Here is a 27,160-nt window from a genome sequence, read left to right as displayed (position 1 = left end):
CACCAGTGAAGTATTATTGCCCTTTGTGACATCATAAAGGGCTGATGTCCAAAAGTGGACGAGGCCGACTAGGGAACCCATAATTGTGAGAAAACACATATAAAGTGAATTTTCCATAACATGGGACTTTTTTAAGAATATACACATACTTAGTTTAACTTCTTACTTTATCTCTTTATCTACCCCAAGGCAAAGCAAATAGATGGGATGCTGAGCTGTGATCGTACCTGCTAGCTCTGCAGTAAAGTGTGTCCAGATGTCGCCTCACGGCGCAGCAGCCCCTTCCCACACAACTGCTGACCCAGTTATGTCACGTCCCCTCACGGCAGGAATTTCAAATCTATTCACTGCTAATAGGCGAGAGAAAAAAACAAAGGCAATTTACCGAGTTTGTGTTCTGCCTTAGCCGAACCGTAAGTCTGTAATCTGACTGAACGGACGCATGTCTTCTTCTGCGCAGCAGTTTGTGAAAATTAGTTCCTTCTGCCCCCCCCCCACTCCGCCCCCCCCACCCCCACCCCTCCTGCAGCTCGTCTGTGCTTCTCACAGAGCTCTTTCACAAAGCTCGGCACAGTGGCATTTCTCTGTCGCCTCAGCCTGGAAATTCTAACCGCCAACAGAAGCACCAAGAATTTCGTTTTGTCAAAGTCAATGCTCGTCATCTTTCATCGGGAGTTCTCTTTTTCTGATCCAGAACCTTGTTTTTTTTCTCAGCCAGCCCCAGTCCTCTTTCCACCTCTTTCGTTCCCTTCTGGTCTGTCTCTCGCGCTTCGTGACTCGCCTCAAAAGTGATTCCACCGGAGTCGCTTTTCCACGCGTTCAGCCGTCTTATTTTTACACCGACCGCAAAGGATCGTGTCGACACACCAGCGGGCTCTATCGACTTTTCCAACTGCAGCCTGCTCTGTAATGACAACAGAACAAAAAGCCTCACCGAGCGAAATTACAGTATATGATCTAAAAATACAAGACTATACAGTTAAAGCAAATTACAAAGAGGTTTTTTTGGGCTGTATTTATATTATATCTAGTTTAATGTTGTTGTTTTTTTTTGTATCTTTCATGCAGGATTTTGATGGATAAGCCAAGAGTGACTTATCAAAAAAAAACAAAAAGCTAAAGACACGTTTAGTTCCTGACCGTGTGTTTGGACACTAACCTGGTAGAGGCATCAGTAGGGCGGGGTCTTCTTCACACAACTCTTAGCTAAGCAGTTTACGTTGCTTCAAGCACAGCCAGAATGTACACTGGCTGTGACCGGCCGTGACCTCCGGGCGCCAACCGGGAAACGCTCGGCTCATCCCGGCTGTTATTTCTGGCGCTCCAGTTGTTATTTTCCACTTGAATTCTCGCCATGAATTTGAATTTGTGACGCCCAGTGCGTACCTGCATCAAGAGCTCTGCTAGTGTCTCCCTCGGCCCACCGTCCCCGTTTGAGCTGTAGGTTGCTGAGATGATAATAATACAATATAAGTAAGATAAGTTTTTTTCGGTCCTTTAATGTCCCTTTGTCGTATGAATGTCGGAAATTTTTGTGGACTTTGTGGACCAGAAATATCAAAATTCTGTGCGTAGAGCTAGAGAAAACTCAAAATCACTCACCAAGATCTGAAGATCTGATCCTCAGGTGCTCTCCTGGTTTGTTTCCCCCAGTCGTCTGTGTTAAACAGGTGCATCTTCTTTAATTATCACCATATGTTTTGTCTTTACAACACTCAACCTCACCAAAAATGCTTTGTCTGGCTTTCAGGACATCACCAGCTCTCTACCATTTCACCGCATCTCCCTCGACAAGATCGAGGAGAACAACGCCATAGATCAGGATCTGCAGGTAACGCACACACACACTCACACACACACACACACACACTCTTCCCCGCATCCCGTTTTTCGCACAGCACCGTACCTATGAGCCCGTGCTGTGCTTTCTCAGGGCTACCTGATGCAGCGGATCCACAGCAGCACGGAGATCCAGAGCAACGTGTCGCTGAGCAATGGCCGCCTGGACAACACAGCGCTGGCCAAGCTCATCGGCCACCTGAAGACTCTGAGCAAGGGCTCGTACCTCTACCTGAAGCTCACACTGGACCTGATCGAGGCGGGCTACCTGGTCCTGAAGAGCTCCAGCTTCAAGGTGGGTGAGGAGGTGCTGCGCTAACCTACGAGTATAGCTGCCGAAATGCAAATGATTGCTGTTTTTGTTTCCGTGGTTAACGGTAAAAAGAATGAATAGCTAAAAAAAACAAAACACTTTTGTACTTGCTTTCGATGTAAGTCAAGGTGCCAGTTATCTTTTTTTTTATATAATTTTTTTTTATTGTAAGACACAAAATATAACATTTGTAAGTACAGTACAGTACATTTTTTTTCCTTTTTCACCCCCACCACAAGATTACATATATATAAGTAGAAGCAATTTTGGTGATAGTTGGGATTCCAGTTATAAGCAAGTCACTTAAAGCGAGCGATCTGTTTCCGGAATCTAGTAACATCTGGGCATTCCCAATATACATGCATATCTGTATGTGTCCCCAGTGAGTTGGATGAACATACGTCACAATTGGGAGATGAAATGACCTTCAGTAGATAACCCTCTCTGGGAGTGAGATAAGGTGGCAGGTTTTTTTTTTGAAACCTGGAGGGAACAGTGCACATGCAGAAGGGAGCATGAGGGAGTGTGGGCGGTTGGACTGAAAGAAACTACACTTGAGATTTAAGATTGATACCTGACAGAAAATATGATATTTTTATTTAAAGGTGCCTTTCAGGACACTCAAGGTCACCGCACAGAAAGATTCATAAAGACAGTTTAAAGTTTAAAAAGGACAAGACACATCAACCAACACCTTGGACTGAATTAAAATAGACTTTGAGATTTGCAGCAGAACGGTGACACTCACAGTGAACGGGCCTGCTTGGAAAGGCAGAGCGGCTGAAGGTTCTGGACCCCGTGGCGGACAGACAGACGCCTCGCTATTATTGATGCAGTAGTGACGGATGCTTCAAGGGCTCTTTAGGACTGAACCTCCAGAAGTGTTCCAGTGAGCTGCAAGTGCCACTGCGCCCCCTCACCGTTCGTCCCGCCCCTTCCTTTGAAACTCCGCCCGCTGTGCCTCTGCAGGTGGTGCCCGTCAGCCTGGCCGAGGTCTACCTGCTGCAGCTCAACATGCGCTTTCCCACGCTGTCGTCGTTCCAGAGGGTCCAGCCGCTGCTCAACGTGACGGTGGCGTCGCTCCACCCGCTGACCGACCAGCAGGTGACCCCTCCCCATCCCCCTCCCCCTCGCCGGCCCCACGGCGATAACATCAACGGGTCGCTAGCTTGTCTAACCCTTGTCTCCGCTGCCCCCAGCTGTTCGAGGTGGTGAACGCCGGCGCCCTGGCCGGCGGAGCGCTGCAGTGGGCGGAGTTTGCGCACCGCATGGAGCAGCTCTCCTCGTTCCTGCTGCGGCGCAACGACGGCAGCCGGATGCTCAACCACGCCTCCTTCAGGGAGTGGCTGATGTGGAGGGAGGAGGGGCAGGATGACAGGTTCCTCTGCGACCCCAGGTATGTCCCCCCCCTCACCCCCCTGCTGTGACAGAAATGGGGAGTTGAGAGGCAAAAAAGAGAATTTGTCTAACAGGTGTTTTCTCTTTTCCTCCACAGGAACGGTCACACGCTCATGGCCTTCTGGCTCTGCAGGCAGGACGGGAAGCTGAACCGACAGCAGACACTGGAGTTGGGCCATCACATCCTGAAGGCTCACATTTACAAGGTAAGAGCCCATCTGCACGCACGCACAAGGTGGAATCACTCACAGAAAGTATTGTTGGGAGTACGCCATAAAAGTAATCCAACTCCTGATTACTGATTGCTCCTTTAAAAAAAAGTCATCGAATTACTTCATCAACTACTTTGTTTCATAAGTCATCAATTACTAATTACTTTAGTTAAAAAAAAAAAAAGATAGTAAACAGTAAAAAGTAACAGTTGCTCAGTGCTATGGAATGAACTTTATTAAAGTACAAATTTTGCAATTCCAAATATTGCCTCAACTTTTTTTTTTCTAAATTTGAGACATTTTGTGAATAATAGGACATTTTAGCTTGCTAAATATTTCAGAAAAGTAACAGAATTGTTACTTGATAAAGTAATTATGATATAATTACCAGTTTTGCCGCAGTTACATTACTCTGTTATTAAAAAAGTACTTCAATTACAGTACTGGATTACTTTGTAATAGATTACTCGCCATCACTGTGCAGAGGGGCTTCACAGGGTACTGCTCTGGTGCCCCCTGCTGTGAAAACTGTGGTAGAAGTAGGAAAATTGGTCAGTGGGACAGTGAATAAGAAATTGATGGTGAGTATTGAATGCACAGCTCAATCGGTTTGTATATGCAACGTTTTAACAGTGTAGCCTGGTCAGTAATTAATAGATAATTGATGATACTTAACAAGGAGTAGTAGAAACCACAGGTCGACAGTTTTGAAATGATCAGCCCCTTTGGAATGATAGTCAAACGTGGTGGACCGATGCTTATGATAAACAGATTATCAATAAGCATCGTAAGTGTAAAGAATGCATCCGTCCATCTTCTTTACTTGCTGGCTTCTGCACTCAGTGTCGCATTTAATTCATCAACTTTTATTTATGAAGCGCTAAATCGCAGCCGGAGGCGTCTCAAAGCGTTTTGCCCAACCAAAGAGAAAACCCACTGTTTGCTTCAGAGCCAGCATGAAGCAACAGTGACAGGGAAATAACCCCGACTCTGGAGTGCAGCCGTCTGCTGTGACATGTTATGGTGAAAAGGAAATACCAAAAATTAGGAGACAAGAGATAAGATCAGAGTGGAACATAATAAACATGCTCTATCAGGCACAGCTCTGTTGCTTCACAATACAAATCACTCCGATATCTTGACTGTGCAAATCCTGATAATTCATAACAGTTCCAGTTCGTTTCCTCTCTTCCTGTTGCCTATGAGACCTTTCCTCACCAGCTGAGGCGAAGTGTTGTGTTTGATCGATTTCATCTACGGACACATTTCCCTAAACCTAACCAGTCGCTCGTGTGTCCGCCTCTCTTTTCCAGGGCCTGAGTAAGAAGCTGGGGGTCTCCTCCTCCGTCTTGCAGGGGCTGTGGCTCTCTTACAGCACGCAGCAACTGAGTCCCGTTCTCTCCTCGCTGCGAAACCTCTACACCCCCAACATCAAGGTAGGTCGAGCAGAGACTCCCGCACGCCAAATACTCCCCGGCGGTCTGATGGTTTTAACGTGCCCACTGGCGCAGGTGTCCCGGCTGCTGATAATGGGCGGCGCCGACGTGGACTGCCACGCCGACGTCCTGGGCAACGCCCCCCTGCTGTGCGTCCACGCCCACCTGGGCCACGGGGACGTGGTGGCGCTGCTGCTCGACCACGGAGCTCAGGTTCGCATCCACGGTTTCAGGGACGTGCGCAGTTGCTAAGCTACGTTTTTCGATACATGCTCGTGTCGCCTTTCCAGGTGGACGCACAGTCACACGACGGCTTGACGGCCCTGGGCTTCGCCGCGGCAGCAGGACATTTGAATATCGTCACCATGCTGTGTCAGCATAAGGCCAAGGTAGCTGCGTTTGTCTCTTTTTTTTTTCCATAGCAAGCCCTCTGGCCACCTCTTTATATTCACTTCTGAAGACGGTCTTCACTGTACTTGTCATCAGATACAATGTTAAAGTTTTTTTTATGTTTTACATATTTTATATTTTGCTTCTTACTTGTTGCACTGATGCTCCAACTTCAGAGCTGCTTGTTTTTGCTCTCTGCTTTTCTGCTGTTTCTAAACTGCTCTGTGCTCCTTTCAAGTGGACATGAAACACAAGACATAGTTGTCATAATTCTTAAAAGGTCTCCCACCCTGAAAAGATTACATATGTTTCTTGTAAAAATTCTTGTATGCCTGTTGACTGGCGGAATGTTGCTCTTTAATTGCAGCTCGCCAACATCGGAGAACAGGTGGTGTTGTATTTTGAAATACCTTTTAGTGTTGAAACACATGTGATCTTTTCAGTGTGGGCGAACTTTTAAGAATTATGAGACTAGAATTAAGAACTATGTTTTGTGGTTCACGTCCACTTAAAATTGCCATCTTAGGGCAAAGTAGTTCAAGTTAGGTACAGTTAAACCAAAATTAAAACCAAAAATTAAACCAAAAATAAATAAAATGACTAATGATAAGAATATTATTAATTAACAAATTTTTTTTGAAATGAAATGATAATGTTTGAGTACTTGTAGTCGTTTTGTAAGGAGTCACACTGTATTTCATCGCCTGCATGAATGACATCTCTTTTGCTTCTGCCTTCCTCTGCCTCCTCAGGCCGGTCACGTGGACAGCTCGGGTCGCTGTGCTCTGGTGCACGCCGCCCAGCGGGGCCACCTGGAGGCGCTGTGCTTGCTGCTGAAGCACGCCGACTGGAGCTGCACCTCCTGCTGCGGCCAGAGGGGGGCGAGCAGGTCCCAGGCGGTGCAGCAGGCGCTGACTGCAGCAGCCAACATGGGCCACACGGAGGTCCGCCGCCGCTCGCTCGCGCTCTCACACACTTAATTAAATCTGCGCAATGTGATTGTGACATTCCCCTGTGTGCGTTTGCCGTAGATGGTGTCGTACCTCCTGGACCTTCCTGGGGAGGAGGAGGAAGACAGGCCAGAGATAAACTGTCCAGACAGTCTGTGGGGAGAAACAGGTACAGACACCAAGCTAGAGCTGATGTGCACACAGCGCAGATTAACAATACTAAAATATGAATAAAATAAAAATCTTGACTGGAATCGCATCATCGAGATGCTTCCCATGAAGTGATGCTGGCAATTCTTGCAATAATTCTCGTAAAAGTACAATTTACTTGTCTTTTTTTTTTTTTTTATTCAGTTAAATTCCATGAAACAATGAGCAGCCCTCTGATATTCTTGCCGTCCTCAACCTCAAAACCCCCCCCCCTTGCTTCTTTTCACCCCCCCCCCTCTGTCTCAGCTCTAACGGCTGCGGCAGGCAGCGGCCGGCTGGCCGTCTGCAGGCTGCTGCTGGACCAGGGCGCCGCCGCCAAGGAAGGCAACAGGCGCGGAGTGAGTCCGCTCTTCAGCGCCGTGAGGAGAGACCACTGGCAGGTGTGTTCCAGCGTTCCCCCCCCCCCAAAAAAAAAAAGTTTATTTTGCTCTCTGCTTATTGCATTTGTTCTCTGTCCGGTGCAGGTGGTGAGGTTGTTGCTGACGCACGGGGTGGAGGTGAACGTCGTCGACCAGCAAGGCCGCACCGCCCTGATGGTGGCGGCGTCGGAGGGCCATCTGACCACCGCCAGGCTGCTGCTGGATCACGGTAGGTTGGCCCCTCTTGTTTGTTCTTGTATAAACGGCAGCTTTGGATGCTGGAGCAGTGGGACAAAGAGGTCTCGGCTCGTTCCAAATGCATTTCACCTTCAAAAGCCTCGACATGGACAATGCCTCCATTATCACACCTGCCTTTAAGCTGAGAAAAAGTATAAAATTCTCAACTCAGTAAGTTCCCATGCTGCTGCAAATTTCTGATATTTTAGGCTCTTGCGTAATTTTAATCCCACCCTTGGCCTTTTATTGAGAAATGGAGAAAAAGAGCAAAGATTCAACTCATTGATTTATGCTCAAAGTTTGACTAGAGAGCTCTCCGAGTCCAGCCAAAGTGCCATCAATGTTTTCTTTTTCTTTTTTCATCTAAATACATGCCACAAACCCTTCTCTGTTGCCAGGATCCTCTTTGGAACAGACAGACCGCGAGGGCCTGACGGCGCTGAGCTGGGCGTGCCTGAAAGGGAAGCTCCAACTGGTGCGCGAGCTGGTGGAGAGGGGCACCGCCACCACTCACGCCGACCGCAGTGGCCGCACGCCGCTGGACCTGGCCGCCTTCTGCGGCGACCCCGAAGTGGTGCGTTGCAACAGACCGGAGGAGTTTTTGAATAAACTCTCAGTTAAAAGTTCTTTCCGCGCTCACCGGCGCACGGATCCGAAGCGGCCCCGGGAGTCGTTTGACTAAACTAAATGTTTCCCCGCCTCAGGTGCAGTACCTGGTGGATCACGGCGCATCGGTGGAGCACGTGGACTGCAGCGGGATGCGTCCTCTGGACCGAGCGGTCGGCTGCAGGAACACCTCGGCAGTGATCGCCCTGCTCAAGAAGGGAGCTAAAATAGGTCCGTCGCTGCTCTGGTTGTACCACACTGGATTGGAGCTAAAATGTAGTTTATTGACTTTTTGCTTTGTTTTTTATTTTGTTTGTGTGTGTGTGTAGGACCAGCGACGTGGGCCATGGCGACCTCTAAACCAGACATCTTGATGGTCCTGCTCAGTAAACTGATGCAGGAGGGAGACAGACTGTATAAGGTAAAAGACACTGACGTTAGCTTTACCTCAATAAAGCCGCAATAAAAAGTAAAAAAAACTTTAACTGCAAACATTGATGGCAAAAAAAAAAAAAAAAAATTGTGAATATATAAAAAAAAATCCACATCCACATCCAGGGCACATTAGAATTTTTTTTTTTTTTTTTTAATTGCTTTAGTTTGTGTCTGTCCCATCATGACAATATTCATGTTAAAAAAAAAACTAGGGGTGCTCGAGAAATGTGAAAATTGAAAATTTGCGAAAAGTGAACGTTTTTCACTGCTGTATGTCAGAAGCGGCCCTCAAACTTTTTTTTTTCTCCCTCAGCTCACAGAAAAAACGTTCAAGCAAATCCATTGATATTGTTTAAAAAAATGTTATGTTTTTTTTTTTTTTGTCGTAGCAAGGGAAAGCGAGAGAAGCCGCCCACTCCTATCAGTCGGCCCTCCAGAAGTTTCCCGGAGACGAGCTGAAGACGTTCCGGCAGCTGCGGGTGTGCGTGCTGCTCAACCTGTCGCGCTGCCACCGCAAGATGAACGTGAGCGGGCCCCCCGCCGATCGCACGCAAGGCACAAAGCGTTGAGCGCAGATTTGTTCAATTCTCACCATCGTCCCGCCGATCTCGCTTGCAGGACTTTGACCTGGCCGAGCAGTTTGCCACCAAGGCGCTGGAGTTCAAGGCCAAGTCCTACGAGGCCTTCTACGCCCGGGCCCGCGCCAAACGCAGCCAAAGGTACCGTCGCCGCGCACGCTGTGGTCACGGGTGCAGGATCCAACTCGCGAGACTTCTTACTGCTGAGCCTCAGGAGAAGGTTACACGCTACAATGCAGGGAGCTAGAAGCTAAACATTTTTTTGGCAGGAGGCTCAAAACAGGGGGCTAAGAATGCTGTTTTTCAGAAATCTTTGAAGAATTTTGGATTGTTACACGTTAAGACCTTTAATAGTTAATAAAAATGAATTACTAAAGTGGAATAAAGAGAAAGGGTCAACAATCGGTTCCTCTCATGCTTTAGCTTAGCGGCTGAGACAAACTCATTAAGCGATTCCGTCTTTTATTTTGACCTTGCCAAATCTCGCCCCCTCCCCTTCCAGGCAGTTCCACGCAGCCCTGGAGGACCTGATCGAGGCCAGCCGCCTGTGTCCGTCCAACAGGGAGATCCAGCGCCTGCTGGCTCGGGTGAAGGACGAGTGCCGGCAGGTGGCGCAGCACCAGGAGGAGCCGCTGCCGCTGCCGCTGTCGCATCTCCCCTATCAGCAGAACGCCAGCAGGGAGGCGAGGAGCAGAGACCCCGGCGGCCTCCAGGCGCAGGAGAGGGAGGGTCTCACAGAAGAGGAGGACGAGGATGACGACGAGGAGGAAGAGGAGGAAGAGGAAGAACGTTACTGCGAGCGAGACGCCATCCCCCACTCCTCCTCCTTCCATCCTCCACAAGCGGCCCAGAGCCTGGACGGGGGGCCCTGCCGCTCCTCCTCGCTCTCCCCCACCCACCAGTACCGTCACCTGGCCAGCCCCGCCCACTCCCCCTCCTCCTCCTCACCCGGCCACTTCAGCCCCCCCACCTCCCCGATGCAGCACCTGCAGCGGGCCGGACCCATGTCGGACGCGGCACCCGCCGCGCCCGGCAACGGGATCCTGTACCAGCACCCCGGCCTCCAGCACCCGGCCCAGGGCCACCCGTCCAGCCAGAGGCCCTTCCAGAAGCAGAACACCGTCCCGAGCCAGTGGCTCCAACCGGCCAAGGTCCAGGTGTGCCGAGGCGGTCCGAACCTGGGCAGCTCCGCCTACTCCCAGTTCGGGCAGCTGCCCCAGGAGCTGGCAGAACTGGGCGAAGGCATCTCCCTCAGCCCCCTGGACGTCAGGCCCGGCCTCCAGGCGGGTCTGAGCTCCGGAGCGCCGTACCCGCCCAGCGACATGGACCTGATGGGCCAGGCGAGGCCCGTGACGGCGTACGGCCGGGACGCGGGAGGCGACCGGGCGGCGATGAATCGCTTCGGCCAGGCGCGTCACATGACCAAAGCCGCCTTCTACCCCATGGAGGTGACCGAGGCGGGCGAGGCCGACGACGGCTTCCTGTCGTCGTACCAGTACCACCCGCACCCCCACCCCCACCAGCAGGGGCTGCGCCGCCCGCTCAGTGCCCACCCGGCCGCCGCCCCACCCCCACCCTCCAGGCCCCTGGTCCACTCCCAGAGCAGCAGCGTCCGTTTCTCCAGCAGCAGCAGCAGCCTCGCCGGCGGCCTCGGCGGCTCGGGCTTCAGGACGTCGGCCTCGGCCCAGCAGGTGGACCTGCCGTCCGACCTGGCCTCCGTGGCCGAGGTGGCGGGCTACCGCGACGATCTCATGCTGATCTCGGGCCCCCAGTCGGAGATGTGCGTGGGGGTCGGCGGGACCTACCCGGGAGAGGCGGGCCGCTCGTCCAGGAACACCCCCTTCATGGGTGTCATCGACAGGACAGCGAGGGTGCAGCAGCAGTATCAGCAGGTGTCCTCCGGCTCCGCCTCCTGCCTGAGCCCCTCCCGCTCCTGGGCCGTGTCGTCGGTGGACACGGTGGTGACGTCGCCCGGCAAGGCTCCCCCGCCCTCCTCCTCCTCCTCCATCCAGGCCCACCTGCAGCCCTCCTCCTTGGCCTACCACAACCGAAGCAACAACAACGCCCGCAACAACGGGCACCAGCGCGAGGGCTACGACGGCTACGACATCGTGGCGGGCGGCCGCAAGCTCAGCGAGGGCTCGCTGCAGATCGCCAGCCAGAGTCCGTCGTACGTGGGCGTCAGGATGGCGCGAACGCTGCCCGTGATCACCGGCTGCTCGGACCGACCGGAGAGAAAGACGGGCCCTACCTCCCCTGTCAAGCCAAAAAGACCTTTCGTCGAGTCCAACGTGTAGAATGAAGCTCAGAGAAGTGCACTATGTTAAAAAAAAAAAAAAAAAGAATAATAACAATTTTTAAGTGAAAATATGAAAGATTGCGGGGCAAAACGCAATAACAATTCAAATTGCAACACACGTTTTCGGCTCAAGCGAAGAAGCTCACTTTTCCCCACTCGTGAGAAAATGGGGATTGCGGGCGGAAGGCTTCATTTGAAACGTACAGATTGTTTCAGTGTTCAGAAGAGACGGTAAAAGAAGAAGAAAGAAAAAAGTTGTACATATGTTTTGGACTTTAGAACCTGTTCCCGTCGCAGGTCAGGCGCCGTGCGACGAAGAAAATGGGGCGGGACTTGCGGAGAATCAAGTGCGAGAGTGCAGCCGCGAGATGACGCAGCTGCAGTCAGTTCCAAGCACAAAGAGGAAGGGGGAAAAAAAAGATCCCAAGTGAGAACAGACACCAGGCGGCGCTACACATCTTGACCTTACCTCCCCTGCCATAAGGGGGCGGTAGGTGGCTAAACAAGGCACTGCAAACGCCAAAAGTCTGAATTGATGATTGGCTCCAGTGGTGTCCTGCCAAAATAATGTGTCCCACAGCTGTAGGTGGCGCCATTCAGTCAGACACTAAAGACACTAAAAAGCACCACTATCACCTTTGACTGCTGAAGATCCTACATCGACTGTAAACCGTGTGTCAGCCGCTGGTCAGTGACCAAGAATCCGCAGCCATAGTTTGAGAAACTAGGCCCAACGGCGTCACTGGATAAGCACTGGCTTGCTGTTTATAAAACAGAAATGAGTGATATTTATCTCTATTTTAAGTTATGTATCTGTATTAAACCGTACAATCTTGTTTTGTTTTTTTTCCTGTAAAAATGTATATTCCTTTTGGATTTTGTCTTTGTACGTTTTGGATTTTTTTTTTTTTTTTTTTTTTGTAAACCACAGGAAATGTAGAAGTTCAACTCCACCCAATGCGCTTTTCAGAACATCTCCTGCTCGTGTGTGGTGACAGTGCTCTTCAACGTCAACATTTTTTTTCCAAGTAGTTTTCTTTTTTTTTGTTTCTCTCACTGAAAGAAATCTTAGAAGAAAAGAAATTTATGCAAACAACATGAATGCCGACCAGTGACAGCTGTGTCCCCACCACCACCACCACCACCACCACGCAAACAGCGCTTTCGTGCCTCCTCGTTGGCTCCCTCTGCTGCTCTTAGCAAAAATAAAAGCGAACGGATGTTGCTAACCCCCTTCCCCATCGGCTTGGCGAGTGACTGTAGGTATAGGCACAACATGGTTCGGAGCTTGGAAATAAATGTTAAGGAATATATATATATATATATATATGATATATATAAGAAAGACTGTTTTTATCTGCTGTATGGTAAGCCAAAACGTGTAGCTAGCGCGCTAACTGCCTGCACTAAAGGCATATTTTTTTTCTCCGAGGTTTTTTCCAGTCAAACTTGAGGTCGTTTAAAAAAAAAAAAAAAAAAAAGAATACAAGTGCGTGTGCGCCGCGGTAAATGCAAGAAAAATTGTCTCGTCATGCAAGAAAGTTCCCTTTCAAGAGATTTCCGTGAAACCGTCCAACCGAGAACGTGATTAGCCAAGAAGCCGCGGGATGGAACCGGCTTCCATTTCGTCATTTGCTGTTGTTATTAGACACCGAGGAGAAGAGCCGCTGGTGAGCGCACAAAAATATGTTTACCAAAAACTAAGAAACAGACCTGTTGATTAGAAAATTATATTTAGAATGTGCGAGTGGCGTGTTTGACAGGAGAGGCTCGCCAGCAGCCGGTGTTGTGTCCCCACTGATCTCCTTGCCGAAACGGTGCAGATGTGCTGCTGCGGTGCCGCCGTCGTCCGCAGGTTCTATGATTTTTGTTGGAGGGAAGGTCGAAGGTCGAGTCCCAACTTCGAACGTCATATTTTCATTTTCGTTGTATTTTAATACCACTAGTGCACAGCCCTCGTTGACAGAAGCATATTCGCTGTGGTAGATGTGGGCAGCGACTTCAAAGATCGCCGGTGATATGCCGTGTGCGTTTGTGAATTTGCGTCGAATCTTTTGATGGCGGCGCAACATGTCGTCAGCCGTTTGGCAAGGAAACCAGTAGGGACACAACACCGGCTTCAATCAACAAGAACAACAAAAAGCGTTCACATACATGTCCTCTGCTCATAAATGCCCATTTCATTTTTCTGCAAAGTTTCCTGAGTTGAACGTGGCATTTGACCTCTGCCCCGCCTCTCCGGCCTTTTCCGTTCTTAAAGTTAAACAGCTGATCGATTTGCTTTTTAAAGTGACGCAAATGAAAGGGTCACACGGTTAAGATTTTAAAGCCGGTTGATGGATGTGTTATCAAGATCAGATAAAACGGCGTCGTGTGCTGTACTTGTGGGATGTAACCCTGGCCCCCTCTTCTACCCTGAAGAAATAACAAAAAAAAAAAGACAAAAAAACAGCACAAGTCATGGAGCAGAACTGACGTTACAGGTATGTCTGTGTGTGTGTGTATGTTGTGTGCGTGTGTCCTGTCATTTGGCTTTTTCTCACTGTGTGTATCAAAGGTTCATATTTATGTCCTGGAATGGTTGTAAGTTCAAGGAACAGCATTATTTAAATGTGTAACTACAAGATGAATGTGTGGACACGTGTGAAGTCACCGACTGCTTGGCAAAGAGGAATAAAGGCGAATGAATGAAAAGATGCCTTCCCCGTGGAGCGTTTGTCCGATGTCACTTTGGCGGTTGAACCTCCAGGGGGCGTCAGCGAGTCTCAACACTGCTTTACACCCTGACTGGACCCAGCCGAGGCGTCCTTAAAGCTGCCCTAGGTAACTTTTTGACCATAAAAGTATGATTCCAAACTCGGTAAAGCGGTAGATAAACGATTAATAGGATCAATGGTGCCGCCGCGAGGCGGTGGGTGGGTTGGGGGGGGGAGGGGGGGGGGGGGTTGTGCCAGCTGTAACTGCACTGCGTGACTTTCAAGCGCGACCCGACACGCCGGACAAACCACTTTACGGCAACGTCACACGTTTATTTAGAGGCAGTCTCACATACTGCCATTACAAATACATAAGATTGTAAAAATGACGGAATGGAACCCAATAAGTAACCTCGATGAAAGACAAAAGTAATAATTGAACGTTTGTGTCGCGACGACGTCATTGTCGGAGCAAACTCGTAGCGAGTTCAAGTTACCTAGAGCTGCTTTAAAGGCCCGGCATGAAAGTGTTAAAGCGGTATTGTTACCATTTCTTTGGTATGGATGGTGTGTTGACGTTCATTGAATAAAGCTAAAAAAAAAAAAAAAGAAACATTTTCACTTCTGCAATAGGAAGTCCTTTATTTTAAGAGGGTTTCAACTATAGATAGAGCTATAGGTGTGCTTGTTTAAGCAGTAAGTGTTGCGTACTCATAACGGCAAAGTGAATACAGTACTAGTCTTCATACTGTGGAGGAAGCAAATCATATAACATAAACAACAAACATTTAACTACAATGCATTGGTCAAAGAAATGAGCGCCAGCGGCTGGACATTTGAGACAAGCGAATACAAAAACAAGTGCGCACACACAGATCTTTCATGCGCACGTTTAGTGTTTGTCGTGGGTTGGACCAGTGAAATTAAGGCCTCCCTTTTGGAAAAACGACGCCGTTGCCAACACAAACAGCATATAGCGACAGGCACTGGTGTATAGACACATTTTAAGTAAAACAATATCAAACGTAACAATTGACACTCAACAAAACACAGGACAATCCTTCACATACACACAGCGTAGGGGGAAAAAATATACTTCAAGGACAAACTATAAATCAAATACATGTCCATTACAAGTAGTGCAAATTACTTCCAAAAAAAAAATTGTGCTAAATCTTTTTAATCGGGGTTCTTAGTGGTCCCGAGCTTGTTTAGGTCCTGTGTGTTAACTCGCCAACACATGTCGGAACGTGGACTCAGTGGTTTTGGGTGAAAACACAGATTGATGGTAAAATCTGATTCATGCTTCCTGAAGTGCCTGATAAGTTTTGTTGGCATTTAACTGCAACGTCCGCACCACACCTTCCAAGTTTACGACCTGATCATTCGACATTTGTCTTTTCCTCACGACAGAAATCTCACAAAGGACAGAAAAGCTAATAAGGGGTGACATCAATTGGACAAACAGTCATAAATTGGCCGCGGTAAAGTCTTAACATGGCGTTTGAGGTCTGAGGATGTCTTGACTGGAACTCGGTCATGAGGCTACAGAATCATTTCAGACATTACTTTGTCGTGAGCCCTGATGCAGAATGCTTGAACTTCCGATTTGCGACGCGACAAGCCTTGGGAAAGCTAATGTGCTTAATATGCGAGTGTGGCACGAGAACTCGGGTCATCCGCGTACTAATTGACCGTTCGACACGCAAGGGTGCATCTCTTCTCCGGCAGTTTAATTTAGGAAATTAAAAACATGTCTCTCTCTCTTCACCTCTTGTCCTTGGCACTTTTTTTTTTCACAAGCCAAAAAGCAACTGGGATCACTTAGCCTCCCTGGACCATTTTTAAAGCAATTACCTTTTTAATGAATTCACTTCCTGCAGCCGTGGGAATGACGCGTTTGCAGACTAGCCAGGTGGATAAACACTCTCACTTCTTTGCGTCGCGTCGGAAGGAAACCATAAAACCATGAAAAAACGACTTTTTGAGAAGCAGTCCTGACTCGACACAACGTGAAGTTGTCGGTCGGCCGTCGCACAGTCGCACCGACTGTCCCCAGTACAATCAAAGAACATCGAACATAAATGAAACGTTTACAACAAAGTGGATACTGAGATGATGATGAGGAGGAGTCTGGATTCTGCGCTCTCTTCTTTTGACAAACGGAGACCCCAGATCTTCAGCCACGTGCCAAGGTCACGCCGCCTCACCCGGGTCAGGGCGAGGCCGGGGTCTGGCCCTCGGTGAGGGTCTTGAAGTGGACGGACAGGGACTCTTCCTCCGGGTTCGGCGGACGTCTGAACTCGTCCTTGGTGATCAGGTAGCCCAGCAGCACCCCGAAAACCACCAGCAGGATCCCCAAGACGTTGGCCAGCACCCCCTCCGGAGTGAACTTGGAGTAGGTTGACCTACAGAATCATCAAGCACAAATAAGCAGAGTTGAGGCTTTCTGCAGGCAGCTACCCCGATGATTTGTTGGACCTTTGTCATGTTCTTTATTGTTCTCCAACATTTTTAAATGGGGACAAAAACAAGGTGGAAGTGAGGTGGTTTATCACGGGTCAGAACCGACAACTGGCTGCTGGCGTCGTCACTCACCGTCTTCCTTTTGCAAAGATTCCCACAACTACTTGTGTCTGTGCACCTTTTGCACTGAAAGGCGAACAACCGAAGAAGTGAAGGTTCTCGCATTTTGCACAATGCAGGGCCTTCAACTCGTGTTTCCACCGCTGTTGTCACCCTTTACGTGTCAACCAATGTTCACATGTTTCCACCGCCTCCAGCTGCCCCGGGTCCATAATTTTCATCTCTCTCTCTCTCTGTGTTTGCATGGACAAACATGCCTGATCAACCGCCTCCGGGGAGCCAAAACTCAGAAGCACGCCCTTCTAGCATCTGAGTGGATGTTTACTTTAATTTATCAGGGGAAAATAAGAGCGGAAAAAAAAAAAAAAAAAATCCCCAAAACACTGGGACGTACATGATGCTGAAGAGCAGTTTCTCCGTGATGCCCAGCAGACTCGTCCCGATGGCCATGACCAGCAGGATCAGGCCGCAGAACACGTGGAAGGGGAGGTACACGGCTCGCAACCATGACGACGCAACAGGAAACAGGAAGAACAACAGGCCCAGTATCCACTGGGAAGAGGAGGAAGAAGAAGCACTTAAGTAAGGACAGCTAGCTCTGTGTGTGTGCGTGCGTGCGTGCGTGCGTGCGTGCGTGCGTGCGTGCGTGCGTGCGTGCGTGCGTGCGCGTGCGTTACCTGTACGCAGAAAAAGACTAGCGTAGCCATGCCACACCAGCTGTGTAAAGAGTACATGTCCGGAATCTTTGCCGCTTTGTGATTTTCGAACACAGCTGCAAAACCTACACGCAGGAGAAAAACACATGAGAATGGGGGGGCGGGGGGTGGGAGTGGTTGGTCGGGGGAGGTTGCGACGTGTTTCCAGTACGTGCACACACAGGCCTCGTCTTCTCACCTACGATGCTGATGACGAGGGCGAACAGGTGGATGACGCCGTGAAGGATCTTGATGTTCCTCTTCGGCTCGTTTCGGAAAACTCTGTAGACCAGGATGGCTGGAGAGGAGGATGAATGGCGTTTATACAATGTTCTTAAAGTGGGATGTATGTGGAAAATGCTCTTCAAACAAATGGAGTGGCCACATTCGCAATCACGCTTTTTTTTAAATTTGCTATCAATTCGATGAACCGTGCAGCAATGATTTATTTTACTTCTTTATTTATTCATTTTGCTCCATCACACTGTCAGAGACACTCATAGTCACGACCACATCATCAATTCAACACTGTGGCAACTTATGAATGTGCAATCCAGCAGTGGCTGTGTCTCATGTCGATGTGCGGGTCCTGAACGAATCCTTCAAAACTCGAGGAAAAAAAGGATCAAGTTTCCCATCAATATTAGCTGAGCTGTGACTCAAGTCGTTCGAATACTCAAATAAGAAGGAAATTTAGAACAAAAAAAAATCTGTCTCAGTGGCGTGTCAACGCTCTTATGACTTTATGCTGCATACCAAAAGCTGATTATGTGTTACTGTGCTGTTATGAATCAGAATTAGAATGTCTTTATTGTCATTGTCAATTTTTTTTTTTTTTTTTTTTTTAAAAAGTGCAATTCTTTGGTATCATTCCTTCCAAATAAAAAAAAACATTCAAGAAGAAACAAAACCATGTAATAAACACAATAACAGGTGTCTGTGAAACACACGACCACATACACATACAAACACATTCATCCTACAGCAGCGTTGAGTGCATTTACTGCAGTGGGGTAGGAGCTTTTTTAGCCACCTATTTGTTCTAGCTTTGATGTATTGAAAATACATATATGTATTATATGTAAAATACAGATATGAAAATGTATGTTTAAGTACATACACTTTTATACATAAATATGTAGATACGTGCATACATACTGACATGAATGTACAGCACATATATACATGTGTACATGTATATATGTACACATACTGTATATGTAGTCTGTTTTTAAGGTTAAACCTGGATGCAGCCATTAAAATAAATGAACCCTAAAAACAATATGATGAAACGCAGTAAATACAGTTAAGTTTAGTTACAGTTTAGTTTATTAGTGGCAAAATGACCACACTGGTGAATATCAAGACATTATTTTGAGCGTGCACAAAAGGGTTTGGATCCGCACAGCAGGACTTCCTTCATGCAAACACAAGCCGGTCCTAAACGAGTTGGTTTTTGAGCCGATTAAGCCGATCGCATCCAGATAACCCTCTTTGCCGGCATGACACAGCAGGTCGCAGTTTTGTGAAGCAAGGCCTGCGCTGTCTCAGCAGCATTTTCAAAAAAAAAATAAACAATACGACAGAAGTCAGATATATGCAGTGAGAGAGTGCTTTAAATGGATACATGAGAGAAAGGTGTCAGCCGCAAACTCATCAAAAAAATCATCACACGAGAGTCGCAGTTGACCGCGACCAAAGGGGGCGTGCGTGCGGTTCACTTGAAAATATCCTGGATGGCGGATAAATGCAAAGTTTTCTTTTTGGCGAGCCCTCTGAGTGGCTTGTTAAGTCTCAATACTCATTAGAGGGAAGAATAATATGAATTAGAGTTAACTCAGACATAATCCCATCAGGGTCCATATGGCCACTTAGGCAGGCGAAACCAATCGGCTTTCATGCGTACTCGAGACAATACAACCTCCCTTGCACACCTTCACCGGCCCTGGGGGGGGCCACTGGTTCACGCCTAACGTCCAGCTGACCTTTGCCGTTATTGCTCTAATGAAATCTGGCTCCGTGACAGACCGCTGTAAACCCGGTTGAGCTAATACGGTTAGCGCCATTAGCAGCAGGCGCCGGGCGGAGCTGCGGGAAAGATATACGGGCAGGTAGGCAGGTGGTCAATGTGTCACCACAGGCCTCCCGCATCAATCAATCCATTGTGGATTGGAAACGTCCACACGTCCATAAAAACCATTGTAAAAAATAAAAGAATAACTTTGGCTAGTAAGCTGCAAAACTAAATATACATGTTTGCCAAATGTATCACCATTTGTGATTGTTGTTGTCTTTTATCCTGTTTTTTATTTTTGGTTTTTTTTTTGGTTTTTGTTTTAATGTTTTGCCCAAATTTCAGTTTATCCTGTTGTCTTGTTCTTGTACTTTGTGGTTATTATTTTCAAAAGTATTACAGGCTACAGTCAAGGTGTATTATTACTAGGAGCCGTTGTAGTACATGCTATCCATTCACAACAACTCCGGCTTTTCTCCGACTGAATGAACTCGCAGACAGTTCAAGTTGTGAGGAGGTAGAAAAAAAAAAAAGAGTCAACACAGAACAGCAGTGAGGAGGTGCGCGGTCACATGACACAAATTGTTAAACACAAACACACCCAGTGTGGCGCACTGGGCTGTTAAGACGCACGTAAACTGATGGAAGGGAGCTTCATTTGTTGGCTATGCCAAGAATCAGAAACACAATGAAGAATTTGGTCTTCTTAGCGTGGGCCATCATGGGTTGGGTGGCCAGCAGCTTCATTTGACAAGCTAACCACTGATGCATTAGCCACGCTTAGAGGCACGCTAACGCTACCAAATGAGATTAGCCACTTTAGCGTTTTGTAACATTTTGTGACTGTTTGTGACACCCATTTGACTTGTTCTTGTCACAGCGCTAAATGATTTTACTCAGAAGGGAGACTTGTTACGACGACACAACATAATGTTTGTTGATAAGATCTGCTGTGTCATGTATGTCTTTCAGAGCGGTGTTTCTTTTTCCAGTCTACGTACCTGATACCTTTGTTGTAAAACTAGTTGACTTGTCTGCTTTGAATATTTGGCTGTTTTCTGCCAATTCAATTTATTATTAATAGATGATTTAAAAAAAAATAATACAAGAACCATTTTATCTGTGAGTATCATCTGGACAATTTATAGTTTGGATAACCGTACCACAAAAAAAAAAAAAAAAAAAATCTCCCATCACGTAAGGCCCTTTTCAGGTTGCGAATATTTACCTAGTGACATTAGCTAAGCCATACAAGAAGCACTTAACAGAAGAGGTTCCCCTCTAGATAGAGGCCTCTCTGACAAATAAAGAGATACCTAAAGAGACTACTACTACTAATAGTACTACTACTACTACAACTACTAGCTGTGAAAGATTATTTGAAAGATTATTAAGACATATACATTCCTGTTTGTTGTATTTTACAGCTGTAAATTGTAGTGTCCATAAACTTTGGTTACGTACTTGAATAAAAGGTTTTCTATTGGCTTAAAGTCGCCCAATATTATGGGATGGCACTTAGCAGACATCAAAAAGATACTTTCCCGTTTACATTGCTTAAAAGAAGAAGGAGAACGAGAGAATAAGAGGCAGGTTTTGCTGACCAGCTCTTTCTTTGCCATCTGTCACAAGGGTAGAGTGGCTCTGTGTGCAGAGCCGACTTGCTGTGTGGCATCGCTGAAACAAATATGTATCTGGCTAGTGTTAGCTTAATGCAACAGGTCACTAATACAGAGCCCCGGGGGTTCGGCGCGCACACACACACACACGCAAGCACTCGCAATCACAAACGCACAAATGACGAAGACAAAACCAAAAAAAAAAAGGCGCATCAATACTGCTCTGCTGACCTCGGCTTTCAATTTAATCCATTTAGCGAACCTTATCTAAGAAATGACTTGGCGTAACCATGACAACAGATTGACGGCAGTCGAGCCGGCGCTGTTATCAGTGACGGCAAACACGGGGCGGCCTGTCACGCGGTGCGGCTCTTTGGTCTGTCTAACATTTCAACCCTAACTTGATCTGTCTCACCAAGTCTTGGGAAACAACTGAAAGCAGCGTGAAGGACACTGGCGGCTTCAGACGAACTCGTGAGCAGATGCTAACGACACCGGCGACCACTTGACCTGCAGCGCATGGTAGCAGCAGCCTGAGACACATTTGACTCCGATTTTAGAATTCGGAGGCCGATCCAAAGAGTGGTCATTTTGAAATATGAAGGTCCTGTTTGGCTTGATTTCTCCTCATTTTGATATTGGTAAAAGCTTGGTATACTGCCCATAAATACATTAATAAAAGTGTTTAAAAATTGGTTTTCCTACCGATAAAACGGTTCTTATTTATGTCTAAGAATGTACATGGAGCAAGGGTCTTGATCCCAGTTAGCTACCATCTTGCACTGCGGCAATCCAATCGGCCTGACAGCGCGTTTTGTATTTAGGGTGAATGCTCAATGAAACCAGTAAAGAAGAAGGTGGACGAGGTACACAGGTTTTGGTGCACCGGCCACCGTAGGTAAATGGCAAGCTCGAGAGAGAGGGAGGGGAAGTGAAAGGACCCTGCAATCTAAAATGAAACCATTTGACGTCACTGTTTCTTCTGAAAATCCACAAATATTACACACCTAATCTTTGTCCGATTGAAGTCGGAGTGAGTCATTAAATTGGCCATGTAGACACTCGATTGACCAAGAGTCAGCAACACTGTGCCCATTTGTTAGAATCCCCAGTAAGTGATTCTAACAAACACCCGATGCTGTGCCACATCTATTATTTGTACTCGTTGAAGTTTTACAAATTCATTCATTACGAGTGAAGGGACAAACTCTCACCGTCACCCTGCAGGAACACCATGCCCAGCACCATGCACAAGGGGTGCAGGTTGAACTCCTGCGTCGAGCCGTCCCACGCGAATCCTCCCCGGAAGTGGCCCATCCACACGCCGGTCAGCACCACCGACGCCAGGCCCACCAGCTGCGACGCCCCCACCAGCCACGCGAAGGTGGAGCGGCCGGCACGTGCAGGGGAGTCGTCCATCTTCTGCAAGGGGGGGTGGGGGGGAAACCAACAGCGACTATAGGGAGTGAGTGAATACGGAGTTAATGTTGTTAAGGTTGAAGATATCCCGCTCGCTGATGGGCTGGAAGAACATTGAGCTCCGTATGACCACAGGATCATAAGTGTTGGTGCACTTACATTCGTAGTCAATAATTGCGTGTGATTTACTTTCGCTTTTATCAACTGTCTGATCAAATGTGTAGTGTGCAGGACGTCAAATGCACAGATTAATATCACAAAATTGCAAATTTCCTACACGTGAAGCAACAGACATGCATACATCTACGCGACGTCCCACGTTACAGCCCTCCAGAAAACGGCACAATTAGCCGTCTGTTTACAGCCTCCAGCCAAAAATAACAAAAGAAAACCAAAAAACCTTCAGGTTTTAGCCTCCTGTTGAACTTGATGCTACATTGGACCTTCAGAACCTTTTTGAGAGGGGAGACAAAAACAAGGCGAGCTAGGAAAACACCCGGCAGGAGACACCGTCACTACTCTTGGAGAGGACCCCCTTTGTGACATCACAAGAGGCTGTATTCCAGAACTAGGGCTTGTTTCTTGCCTGAGGAAACATTTGATCGCTGGTATGGTTGTTTTTTTTTTGTTTGTTTTTTTACTGCGATTTAGAGTGGAGCAGTTCATTTGGCGTGCAAACACATACTGCCAGTTCAGTCACAATAATGCTCATTCTGTCTGGTTCTCAAGACTTTTGGACCGGTTCCAAAATGACCAGTCTTTGCATGAGAAGGAGACGGTGACTGCATCCTGTCTCCTGTCCTTCTTTTCTTCTTATGGTACTTTTTAAAATAGATCCAAGACCAGCAGGCTGACCGTGAACAAGGAAACTGGGGGGATGAAGGCGAACGTTCACAAAGGCGATTTCGCTGCACTTGTGAACTGAAAACAACGCGGAACTTCATGTTTTCCTCCCTTCTTTCTCTCTCTATCTCTCTCTTTTACTGGGAAAACAATGGCACCGTGACGCTCCGTGCAGCAGGAAGTGTCGCTCCGAGACGTGACCGCGGCTGAACCCTGCCGAGACCCAACAGACGCATCGACTCCCAAGTGTGTCACGACCAGAACCTCGATGGTCTCGTGCGCCCACCCAACCACGTCCTTGGAAAAACCAAACAACCAAACTCCTGAGTACCGCAGAAGCTGTCAGTCCACCTGTGCGGCAGACCTGCGGGACGCGCTACGGATTTTTTTTTTTTTTTTTTTTTTTTTTCGCGCACGGAATGAAGCAGGACTTTAAACAAAAAAAAAACGCAATGTGACACATAAACGCGCGACAAACAGTCGTTTTGTTTTGCGGTGCAGAACACTCACCGCGCTCAGCCGTCAGGAAGTCCCGCTGCTCTCTCCTCTGTCAGATCCGCCTCTCCTGCTCCTCCGACCGTGCCGCTCGGGTGCGCGCCCGTGCGTCCGCGTCTCTCTCTAAAACAAGCCGGCGCCACGTGACCACAAAACTGTGCACGAAAAAAAAAAAAAAAAAAAAAAAGAGAGAGAGAAGAGAAGAGAAGAGAAGAGGGGGCAATAAACAGTCGCGTCACGCCGGCTCGTACACTTTTCCGGTTAATTTAGGTGCGACAGTTCTGTCTCGGGAAGATAATAAGTAAATTAAAAAAACAACAACAACACTCGCTTGGCTCAAATACGGACAAGGGATGCGTCGCAATGACGTCACAAACCTTAGACGGAAACATGAGCCGACAGGGGTGGGATGGATTTGGAGGTGTGTGTGTGTGTGGGGGGGCGGGGGGTTCTCTCGGAGACTGTTGCGTGGATTGATGACGAACAGACCCCGGGGTGAAGGTTGGTTGCCATGACAACGCTGAAAAGGCTGTGATGATGGGGGAGGGGAGGGGAGGGGGGAGGGAGGGCAAGCATGAGGAGATGATGAGGATATACATATTCTGTTCTCGCTCGGTGAATCATAGCCACTCATTAGCGGCAAATCACAACTGCTTCTGTGAATGAATGGGCCTAATGACTGCCGGGGTGGCACCTCCGCACGTCAGCGCCACCGCCACTGCTGTTTTCATAGGGGTATGAAGAGCCTAGTGGCTGCTGCCAGTACTCTCAGTCCATCCCTGGAAACTCACTGATAATTTCCAAAATTCATCACGGCAGATTTGATGCACTTTACACTTTACCCAAGGCTCGCGAAAAGCCTTATGTTGTGTATTTTTCTGTCCTATAAATACAGCCACGGTTGTTTGTCCTTTATTCAAATATCTTAACAGGAGAAATTTGACAAAAATAGAGAAATACGGTGACGCACTACACAATGCTAGTTTTTCTTTTCCAATAAAGTCCATTAGCTGTATCAGCTGGGGTCAGTTTAACTGCTGTGCTTAGACCCAGATCTTCTACTCAAAGAGATTTGATAAGATGTTCTGAAACCTGACGTGCATAAACCCACAAGGCAATGGTCAGACATTCTGAATGTGCAGTTGGCAAGAGGAAGAGCGAAAATGATTGTTTTGCTCCCTACGATGTCTTCCAGGAGCCACTCTGAGGGGCCACGACCTGGGTGGCTTACTGGCGCGTTAAACTGGTGAGCGGCAAGATACACTTGTGACATATGGTCATGTAATATGTATTAGATGTGGGTGTTTCCTACCAGATTGCACGCACTGAATATCAATAATGTTATCATTGAAATTCAGGAAAAATCGCGTTTGCATGAGTTTAGATAATTGAGTAATTTAGCAATGACATAATTGAGTGATTTAGTAGCTCCCCCTCACACTCCAGTAATTTAGTTCTAAGTGACTCTTAAAGGTGCACATTTTTATGCACTGTCATCGTGTACAGGCGTTTTCTGCCTTTATTTTGCTGCTCATGGGCCTCAGGCACTCGTACGCGGGGAGGAAGGACTGTGCGTACGCCACACCCAGCGGCAACGCGCCGCTGGGTGTGGCGTTTGGATTGACTCACGAACAGGAGCGCGGATCATGGGTTTGAGCAGACGTTGACTAACAGGTGGCGACATACAGGAGGAAAAGGGAAGGCGCGCGGAGAAGCTTTGTTGCGAAATGTTGGGTCTCGGCACCCTTGCACAAGTGGGCTTTGGTGCACAAGGGTGCATTCACATTTAACATGAGGTTATAAAGACATAAACAGAGATACCTACTGGACTTTTATTGCAACTTTTTGTTGCCCCTCCCGCCGCCCCCCCTTAACACAATCACAATCAGTGATGCAATAACAACCACCGAGGTTTGCAGAGGTCCATGGGAACAAAACAGTGTGCAGATGTTGCTGCAGGAATAGTCAGAGCCAACAGGACTTTGCAATTAGTGTCATTTCATAACAAATAATCGCCGTCGCCTGGCGTCCCACGATGTAGGACAAAGAGTTGCTGTTTGCACATAGTTAAACCTTTGGCGACAGTATTTGGCCAGGCTAGCAGGGTGTTGTCGCAGGAAACTGTGTTTGCCCTCCTAACAAATGCTGTGTGTCTTCCACCTGCAGGACTGCATTATCGTCGTTACGTACAACAACAACAACTTAAATCTGCTTTTCTTCCCCCAGTACTGATGCTCGCTTTGAACTTCTTTGAATGTCTAAATGCGTCAAGTTGCTGCCATTTGATTGGCTGGGTAGCTGTTTGTATTAATAGTTTATTTATTTAATTTATTCAATTTTATGCATAAGAACATTTGACCTATTAAATGGCAAATGAGTATAGAAAAAAAGGCTTCTTTTTTTAAATTCTCTCTAAAGTTGATTAGAACATAAACACACATAAAAGGAAGGACAAGAGCAGTCACAACTGCACGGTCTCATTGCAGAAATGTATTTTTTTCAGAATACACCAGACAAAATTTGCCCCTTCTCAGCTCAATGGGGAACTCGGGTTCTGAAAATGGGATGATTCCCTATGTTAAGGGGTGGCTGGCAACCCTGGAGGCTCTTAGTTGGACTGTCACGTTTCCAAGATGCAAAAAACAATAAGTGCCTGACACCTAGTGGTGAGCTGTAGAATGAGCAGGCCGTTTCCCAGACTAGGAAAAAAAAAAAACTGTAAAAAAAATAAATAAATAAAAATAACTAAATAAAAATGATGTTTTTCTGATTTGGAGTTAGTAAGTCTTTTTTTCCCCCCCTATTTCTGCTAAGTCTGTCCTCATATGATACTGCAGGCTGTGAAAACAGTTTGCCATTTCATCAAACGGTGTGGTGTGTGTGCAACTACGCCAGACTCTTTTTTTCCAGTCGCTTGTGTGAGACAGAAATGCCTCTTTCTAGGACATGGAGGAGGAATGTTTTGGTAGATGCGTCATCCATTTTTATTTACACGTATAGAGGAAAATATTCTCCGATGTTGCGACAGTTGTGCGGTGCAGACATTTAACCATTTAACGACCGTCCATGTTTCTCGTGATTTTTTTTAGAAGCGAGCTGTTTCAGGTTTGGTACGGTGTTTCGACCAACCTGATCTACAACCTCACCACTAGGTGTCAGTAAAGCCCATACACTGGACCTTTAACTTGCAAAGTGGAGAGGGAGGGAGGGAGAGAGAGAGAGATAGCACATCTCAAGGCTATTTCCATAAATGCCAGAAAGTGGTGAGTACAGATGTGTGCGTGCGTGTGTGTGTGTGTGTGTGTGTGGGTGTGTGTGTGTGTGTGTGGGTGTGTGTGTGTGTGTGTGTGTGTGTGTGTGTGTGTGTGTGTGTGTGTGTGTGTGTGTTTGCTTGCTCTTTTCTTTTGTGACATTTCTGATTTCTCCTATGACTCATAGAAGGCTGACTCACCAAGGCTCCTTCCTCTGTGTGTGTGTGTGTGTGTGTGTGTGTGTGTGTGTGTGTGTGTGTGTGTGAGAGCTGAATATTGA

General features: G+C 47.5%; 2 protein-coding genes across 5 annotated transcripts in view; one reads left to right on the top strand and one right to left on the bottom strand.

The window, feature by feature from the left end:
- Positions 1 to 12,276, top strand: part of LOC142886668 (protein TANC2-like) — a 45,218-nt gene extending 32,942 nt beyond the window's left edge. For 2 of the 4 annotated variants that reach the window (XM_076023731.1, XM_076023729.1), the window contains 18 exons: positions 1,751 to 1,831; positions 1,934 to 2,134; positions 3,122 to 3,256; positions 3,352 to 3,548; positions 3,648 to 3,756; positions 5,076 to 5,198; positions 5,274 to 5,411; positions 5,489 to 5,587; positions 6,341 to 6,532; positions 6,620 to 6,707; positions 6,995 to 7,128; positions 7,213 to 7,336; positions 7,743 to 7,918; positions 8,049 to 8,181; positions 8,280 to 8,371; positions 8,775 to 8,909; positions 9,004 to 9,104; positions 9,466 to 12,276. In XM_076023731.1, the coding sequence (XP_075879846.1) occupies positions 1,751 to 1,831; positions 1,934 to 2,134; positions 3,122 to 3,256; positions 3,352 to 3,548; positions 3,648 to 3,756; positions 5,076 to 5,198; positions 5,274 to 5,411; positions 5,489 to 5,587; positions 6,341 to 6,532; positions 6,620 to 6,707; positions 6,995 to 7,128; positions 7,213 to 7,336; positions 7,743 to 7,918; positions 8,049 to 8,181; positions 8,280 to 8,371; positions 8,775 to 8,909; positions 9,004 to 9,104; positions 9,466 to 11,260 (4,053 nt within the window). In that variant the 3' untranslated portion in view covers positions 11,261 to 12,276. Of the gene's footprint in view, positions 1 to 1,750; positions 1,832 to 1,933; positions 2,135 to 3,121; positions 3,257 to 3,351; positions 3,549 to 3,647; positions 3,757 to 5,075; positions 5,199 to 5,273; positions 5,412 to 5,488; positions 5,588 to 6,340; positions 6,533 to 6,619; positions 6,708 to 6,994; positions 7,337 to 7,742; positions 7,919 to 8,048; positions 8,182 to 8,279; positions 8,372 to 8,774; positions 8,910 to 9,003; positions 9,105 to 9,465 lie in introns of all 4 variants that reach the window. The other 2 variants (XM_076023730.1, XM_076023728.1) reach the window with 1 other exon arrangement.
- A 2,560-nt stretch (positions 12,277 to 14,836) lies between these two features.
- cyb561 (cytochrome b561) lies at positions 14,837 to 23,801 on the bottom strand. Its single transcript, XM_076023727.1, has 6 exons — positions 23,645 to 23,801; positions 22,087 to 22,294; positions 17,439 to 17,537; positions 17,222 to 17,325; positions 16,939 to 17,096; positions 14,837 to 16,366 (listed from the first exon to the last, which is right to left on the bottom strand). The coding sequence occupies exons 2-6, from the start codon at positions 22,289 to 22,291 to the stop codon at positions 16,174 to 16,176; spliced, it is 759 nt and encodes a 252-aa protein (XP_075879842.1). The 5' UTR covers positions 22,292 to 22,294; positions 23,645 to 23,801; the 3' UTR covers positions 14,837 to 16,173.
- Between the last annotated feature and the right edge of the window lie 3,359 nt (positions 23,802 to 27,160).

The sequence above is a fragment of the Nelusetta ayraudi genome, unplaced genomic scaffold (genome assembly GCF_046127955.1).
Source record: "Nelusetta ayraudi isolate G7.1 ecotype Tasmania unplaced genomic scaffold, CSIRO-AGI_Nayr_v1 ptg000016l, whole genome shotgun sequence".
Taxonomy (NCBI): Eukaryota; Metazoa; Chordata; class Actinopteri; order Tetraodontiformes; family Monacanthidae; genus Nelusetta; species Nelusetta ayraudi.
This window is presented reverse-complemented; position numbering and strand designations above follow the sequence as displayed.